The sequence below is a fragment of the Musca vetustissima genome, unplaced genomic scaffold, assembly GCF_032173495.1.
Source record: "Musca vetustissima isolate MV318-11 ecotype Yass unplaced genomic scaffold, APGP_CSIRO_Mvet_v1 utg198578, whole genome shotgun sequence".
NCBI classification, from domain to species: Eukaryota; Metazoa; Arthropoda; class Insecta; order Diptera; family Muscidae; genus Musca; species Musca vetustissima.
The window spans coordinates 3,391-10,917 of NW_026875004.1; the positions used below are offsets into that span (position 1 = coordinate 3,391).

At 37.1% G+C, this 7,527-nt stretch overlaps 1 protein-coding gene across 1 annotated transcript; it reads right to left on the minus strand.

The window, feature by feature from the left end:
- Positions 1–985: 985 nt before the first annotated feature.
- Positions 986–1,788, minus strand: LOC133337531 (uncharacterized). Its single transcript, XM_061545750.1, has 2 exons — positions 1,734–1,788; positions 986–1,671 (listed from the first exon to the last, which is right to left on the minus strand). The coding sequence occupies exons 1-2, from the start codon at positions 1,786–1,788 to the stop codon at positions 986–988; spliced, it is 741 nt and encodes a 246-aa protein (XP_061401734.1).
- Positions 1,789–7,527: the final 5,739 nt, after the last annotated feature.

Consider the following 7,527-nt stretch of genomic DNA (forward strand, 5'->3'; position numbering starts at 1 on the left):
CTTAATAAATAATTTACCGAATTTTCTCATGGATTTGACATTTTGAATTTCTGGCGAATAAAAAAATATATGGTCCCGTTTAAGTTTTTCAACTAGAGAGTCTGTAATTTGAAAAACTATTTTTTCGGAGCATGAACAACCTACTATAACATGACCCAGTCCCCATATATGAAATTTTGGGGGGAATTTTGAATGCACCCCAGCCGAACTTAAAACCGTTTTTACTTGTTTTAAATTATTTAAATATCCATTTGAGAACTTTAAACATAACTAATTCAGTAAACAAACAGCAACCGCTGATTAAAAAAATGACTCATTTGTTTGTCAATAAATTTACTAAAATATCGAATGGGCTTCAAACGGAATTTTTAATTAGACCGCGACATTTAAAAATAGAATTTTGTTGCAAAATTTAAAATATTTCGAAACTGGTTCGCAACAAATTAATTTGCATATAATTTGCACATTTTATTAACAATAGTTTTCGGTGAATGAACTTTATCGGCTAGGTTATTTAAGTATCAGCATTGACACGTATCATAATAACCAAATCGTGTTGAAAAAAATTCATAAGATGTATACAAAACTCCTCTATTTTTCGTAAAAGGTACACCCAGACCTAACATTTAGCCTTATATCGCCTGTTATGTCTGATTATTGGGGTGGAAAATTGCATTAAATTGCTGTCCCACTCGTGGCATTTTAAAAACCAAAAATCATACAATCAACTCCCATAAATCATACAATCAACTCTCAATCATCAAAAACAACCTTTGAAGAACAATTGAGTATATTCAATCAAATACTCAAAAAACTAGCATCCGGAAGCTAGCTTCGATTTCCTCCATGGATGATACTACCTATGTGAATGCCGGTTCTTTGAAGAAACCACTTTTTCCTTAACTAATTGCTGATTAGCAAACCCCATTCTTTAAATAAAAACTACCAAATTCGCAATCAATTAGTCAAAAACATTTTATTTCATTTAGATAACCGGATCAGCTGCCACTTTCCTTAGACGTCTTTGGCGAAGAATTCTCTGTTGTTGTCCGTTAAATTGGCGTTGTTTTTGTTGTTGAGGATTTCCGACGACAATCCTTTGGCTTTCTTCGAGAAGTTTACTACGATTATCGCGACGTATTTTCTGTTGCTGTCCGGCAAATCGATTACGGCGAATTCCCTGCTGCCTGCGGTTCATTTGGCGGCGGGCAAATCCTGCTGGTTTTCTACCAGATTGGGAATAGGCTCCCACAGCAACATAGTTGGCACTATAATCTTCATCGTCTTCATCGTCGAGGTCTTCGTTGTCATAATCGCCGTAATAAAAGGATTTGTCGTAATCCTTGGAATCGGTTTCATCTCTTGCTGTTGGTGATGTTGGAGATGTGGGTGAGGTTGGAGACGTGGGTGAAGTTGGTGATGTAGGAGATGTTGGTGAGGTAGGGGACGTAGGTGAAGTTGGTGAAGTAGGAGATGTTGGTGAGGTAGGAGATGTTGGTGACGTGGGAGATGTTGGTGTCGTTGGACTTGTGGGACTTGTTGGAGTCATGGGTACGGTGGGTGTGGCAGGAGCTTGTTGGTATTTATTTTTTTTGAATATGAAATACCTCTCACCGTTTGGCATAGTTTGACGTCCGCGATTACCTATTTGTCTGCGACCATATTGACCATCTATAAAGATTTGAATAAATGTTATTAAAAATAATTTCAAAAATCTCAATTTATAAACTTACATGCCGATTGCAAAGCTACAGCGCTTAGAATTAATAAAATCAATTGCCAACGCATATTTTGGTTTATTTTTCTAACCGCTTCAATCCTAACCTGTGAGTACGGATGACAAGATTACGACAACTTTCTACAGACTAACAAAATTTGCCAAAGATTCTGACCTTTTATACCGGTCGAATATCTCCGTATACATAAATGATACAAATCGACATGCCCTCTATACCGTTAGACTGTCATGGGATCTTTATTTGCAAAAATTATAAATTCGCATAAATTTCTTGCCAATTTTATTTAATTTTTTTGTGTTAAAGGTCGGCAATGGCCAGCACAAAGTGGCAATGTGTGTGTGACCTATTTATACAATAGAATTTTGTTCAGAATTTAAAAAAAACACGCATAATTATAAAATGATGTATATTTGGTTAAGATTATATAAATTTGTATAAATTAGTATTAGGGGTCAGAGTGAGGTATAACTGGAGAATATATAAATTTTATGATAATTGCTGAACAAGTTACGGAATGGCATCCTTTAAAGAACACTTGCATGCAAACCATAACATATTTTCGATATTTTAACAAACGTAGTTATTTGACAGCGTCATTCGCCTTTTAAGGAATTGGCAGATTGTTGTGGCGAAATTTTGCCATCCGAGTCTAAGACTAAGATCCAAAGTTAATTTTGTTTAATATGACTAAGTGTGGATTTTTATATTAAATTTGTAATTCCGTTTGCAACACCACGAAATATTCATCGGAGTGTATATATTCCTGATCAGAATAGCCATGTCTACCTGTCTGTTGAAATTATCATATATGTAAATCGCTATATTTAAGATAGAGCTTTGCAATTTGGACACTGATATTTCGAATTAAAAAAGGAATATATCGATCCACATTTTGTTGGAACGATACCTCCAGATATTTGGTATTTTGGGAATTTTTGGCACGTTTTCCATCCTAATTGAAATTTGGTATTTAGTGTTATCATTGTATAAGAGATCCACCTACCAAAAAATATCTACATTGGTCTCCCTTCAAGGGAGTGCCCGCACGAATGTACGCACAAATTTCGCAATTTTCAGTTGTAAATAAGTACTTGGAAATCTTATTTGGTAGTAACTACGATCAATATTGGCCACCTTTAGGAAAGCCCCCATATTACTGTACCCCCAATTTGTCGGTATTTGGGGAATATTTTGCTATAATTTAGAATCTAGGGTTACCATGCGATAACAAAGCTGCCAATCGGAAATTTCAACATTGTTTAATTTTTTAGGAAACATCCATAAATGGTACATCCCAAATTTCAGTATTTTTGAGAGTTTGGGCATGTTGTATTATTGTAATTTTGTATTGACATTATTGTATTGATATTATGCGAAGAAGATGTTTACCCTCTAATGCAAAATGAAACAAGTAAAACTATTTTAAGTTCGGCCCAGCCGATTTTTGTATACTCTCCACAATGAGGATGACATTCAAAATATATGAAAATAATGAGGGCTCCGGGAGAAAACTCGTGTTCTAAGAACCCAAAATACCAAATTACTGGCAATTCGATTGCAAACGTGTCCAAAATCCCCAAAATAATAAATATAGTGGGGTACCGTTATATAACGTTTCCAAAATCCGAAATCGGGGGCTACATCAAAAAAGGACTGATAAATCTCATTTGCAATACCGAACATCGAAGTGTTTGAAAGGTAATGACAATTAATATAAACTTCATGATGGGTGGTATACAAAGCTTCTCGGACTCCAAAATACCTAAAATTGAGCAGGACCTATCTATAACGTACACGAGGCCAGAAAGCGCACAAATTACTTCAGGCTAATAATCCTATTGTATTTCAGGAGCATGTACAAGCTGATTAGCACAATTTGGCTAGATGAATGCATGCCCAGTGATTGGAACCTCAGCATCCTGTGTCCCGTGCACAAAAAAGGAGACAAGACGATATGTGCCAACTATAGAGGAATAAGTCTCCTTCCCATCGCATATAAACGATTGAAGCCAATGGTAAATGACATCATCGGACCATACCAATGCGGCTTCAGACCTGGCAAATCCACCATTGACCAGATTTTCACTCTGCGCCAAATCCTGGAAAAGACCCACGAAAAACACATCGACACATACCACCTATTTGTCGACTATAAAGCCGCATTCGACAGCCCTATCCGTTCAGAGGTGTTTAAAGCCATGTCTGCGTTCGGCATTCCTGCAAAATTAATACGGCTATGCAGGATAACTTTAAGTGGCACAGTGGCAGTTAAAGTAGGGAAGGACCTATCGGAGCCCTTCAATACCGAACGATGATTCAGACAAGGTGACAGTTTGTCGTGTGATCTTTTTAACATCCTACTGGAAAATGTCATACGAGACGCAAAGGTGAACAGAAATGGCACTCTGTACACCAAACAACACATGTTACCCGCATAGGCCGATGACATTGATATAATGGGTCGAACATTGCGAGCGGTAACAGTCACCTTTGAACAAATTGAAATGGAGTCTGGCAAAGTGGGTCTGGCAGTAAACGGCGAGAAGACCAATCTGATGGTATCAACGCGCAAGACGTCCAGACAACTGTGGAACTTGAGAACTACAGCTTGGAGGTAGTTAAAGACTTTATATACCTTGGTACCGCCATAAATAAAACAAATGACATCAGTTCTGAAATTCGGAGAAGGATTGTGATGGCCAACAGATGCTACTATGGTCTAAGTAAGCAGTTTAGAAACAAGGGCACCTCCCGTCAGACCAAACTCACACTTTACAAGACGCTGATACTACCCGTGCTATTATATGGATCAGAAGCATGGGTACTTGCGCAAGCACATGAGGCAGCTCTTGGGGTGTTTGAGAGAAAAATTCTCCGAAAGATCTACGGGCCGATCTGCGTCGACGGTGAAGATCGGCGTCGAATGAACCATGAGCTTTACAATTTATACGCGGATGAATGAAAATGCCCCAGCTCAAAAAGCATATAAAAATGAGCCTATTGATGGTTCCCGTAGAAGGGGAAGGCCACGAATTAGATGGAAAGACAAGTAGAAAACAACATCTTGGAACGTGGTCTTCCAAATTGGTGGACTTGCGCACAAGACCGACGCGCTTGGAAATCTTTTTTAAGCTCGGCTTATGGAACAACCGTTCTGTAACAAGCCAGCTAAGTAAGTATTTCTGTCTTCAAAATTATTGTGGAATTATACCCTTGGTCTTTTAACTAATTAGGGTATATACACTTTGCTACGACTAAAAAATATATCCGAAACTAAACCAAATCAAACAAACAAATCTAATCAAAATGCATATCTGGCGCTAACACCGAAAGTCACTTTGTTCTTATGTTCTTTAAATATAGGTTCATATGGATTCTAAAAGGATATTTCGACCTCCATAAATGTTACACATAAAGTATATTAAATAGGTTCAACATCTATCAGCTACAAGTTATATGAACCCACAAATTGTAGCAGCTATTAGATCTGACATATAAAAATGCCACCTACACATTTTTATATTACAATTCAACATACTTAATATGGAATTACATTACTTACTTCCCCATAAATACACCTCCTCAAAAACACAGAGCACAACCTTTGTGAGTTTAGAAAAGCGTAAAAACGACATTGTTTACGACCAAGTTGGGTAATAATGCGGCGCCGGCGCATTAGTATCCAATCGCAACTACTAAAGATAGAACGTTTCTATAAACAAAAAAATCTGCTAACAGCAGCTGTTCTTTTTCTGGGGCTCCACTGAGGAGCAACGAGATAATGTTGTTTGTCAATGATGCTGTATTTCAAGTTTTCAATGCTAAGAATCTTTTGAAGATTGTTGTTGTTTTTTGTTTTTGTGGGTCTCTTTGCGGATTTCTCCAGCAAGTGGTGTTCTTTCTTATCGTGTTGTTATTGTAGATATTTGCAAAAACAACAACAACAAGAAAAACTAAAGTGGTCAATGGTCACTTATGACAAAGGCCGAGCTCCATAAATGTTACACATAAAGTATATTAAATAGGTTCAACATCTATCAGCTACAAGTTATATGAACCCACAAATTGTAGCAGCTATTAGATCTGACATATAAAAATGCCACCTACACATTTTTATATTACAATTCAACATACTTAATATGGAATTACATTACTTACTTCCCCATAAATAATATGGAATTACATTACTTACTTCCCCATAAATACACCTCCTCAAAAACACAGAGCACAACCTTTGTGAGTTTAGAAAAGCGTAAAAACGACATTGTTTACGACCAAGTTGGGTAATAATGCGGCGCCGGCGCATTAGTATCCAATCGCAACTACTAAAGATAGAACGTTTCTATAAACAAAAAAATCTGCTAACAGCAGCTGTTCTTTTTCTGGGGCTCCACTGAGGAGCAACGAGATAATGTTGTTTGTCAATGATGCTGTATTTCAAGTTTTCAATGCTAAGAATCTTTTGAAGATTGTTGTTGTTTTTTGTTTTTGTGGGTCTCTTTGCGGATTTCTCCAGCAAGTGGTGTTCTTTCTTATCGTGTTGTTATTGTAGATATTTGCAAAAACAACAACAACAAGAAAAACTAAAGTGGTCAATGGTCACTTATGACAAAGGCCGAGGGAAACCATGGCAAGGGGAATTGAATCGTTTTTGCGCAAGAACTTTTGTGTTAAGAGCTCATTTAGAATCTTTAGCATCTGTTGCTGTGAATGATAGTATTTTTTGTGTTTCTTTCGTATTAGAAGCTGGATTATGTCTAAACTTGTCCAGTTTGTGTTGCGCGTTCGCAATAGAAGACGAAGAATGAAAAAGCCAGAGAAGCAAAACAAAAAAACATGTAATAAAATTATTACCGGGGCATTGTTGCCGTCGTTCAGGCTCGATGATGTATCTTTGTTGTTATTGAAAACGTGTTTTCCACCACTAGCACCACCATTGCATTCCTTGCAATGGTTCCTCTCTTGGAGATTTAAGCACCAGTTTGTTTTTTTTTTTATTTTTTGCCAACATATTACACATCAAATCTGTAGTAAGAAAAAAAAAAACAGAACCCCACCGTCCGTCTTCATCAACATCGCGTAAAGCGAAATGAATGAGCGCAAGGTGTTTCTCAGGTATTGCAAGAAAATTGACTTTAGTTTTTTCCCCTAAACAACTATGAAAATGTTAGGCAAGCAACTGCTGGCATCGCGGAGGCTAGTCTTGACCAGTGGCCATTTGTGAATATTATTCAATCTCAGCGAATTTTTTAACCTTGTTTTGATGTTATGTGAGACCATTGCTTTGGCCCCAATGTTAGCAGCTACAGCAAATGACTTGACCAACACTGTGTACAGATTTTCTTTTCGTTATTTATGCAATTGTAATATGTGGTTGTTGTTGCTGAGTATGCGTGTTGCCTAGTAAGTGAGTGCAGCGAGTATGATCGGAATAATGAATGACTGTAAATAAATGCATTGACAAGTCCTGTTCATTTTTTTTACCATAGAACAGCTATGGATTGGTAATTTTCCTATTCTCATTCTATTGTTGGACAAATAAGTTGTTTTATTTTTCGCTTTCCAGCTGCTCTCTAACTCTAATCACGCCTTGAAATACTAATAAATTGGTATATGGTGAGGTGTATCAATTGGTAGGTTCTAAACGACTGGGTTTGTGATCTACAATGGGCAGCGTTAGTAAATTGTTTTGTTAAACTTACAGGAATTGACTTAGTATGTCTAAAGTAGAAGGAACCGGTGATCCTGAACGGGCTGCAGATTGCCATCAGTTATAGGATTCTAACAT

Coding starts and splice junctions, on each gene's coding strand:
- LOC133337531 (XM_061545750.1), bottom strand. CDS start 1,788: ATGCGTTGGCAATTGATTTTATTAATTCTAAGCGCTGTAGCTTTGCAA. Junction 1,672..1,733: donor TGTAGCTTTGCAATCGGCAT/GTAAGTTTATAA, acceptor AAATCTTTATAG/ATGGTCAATATGGTCGCAGA.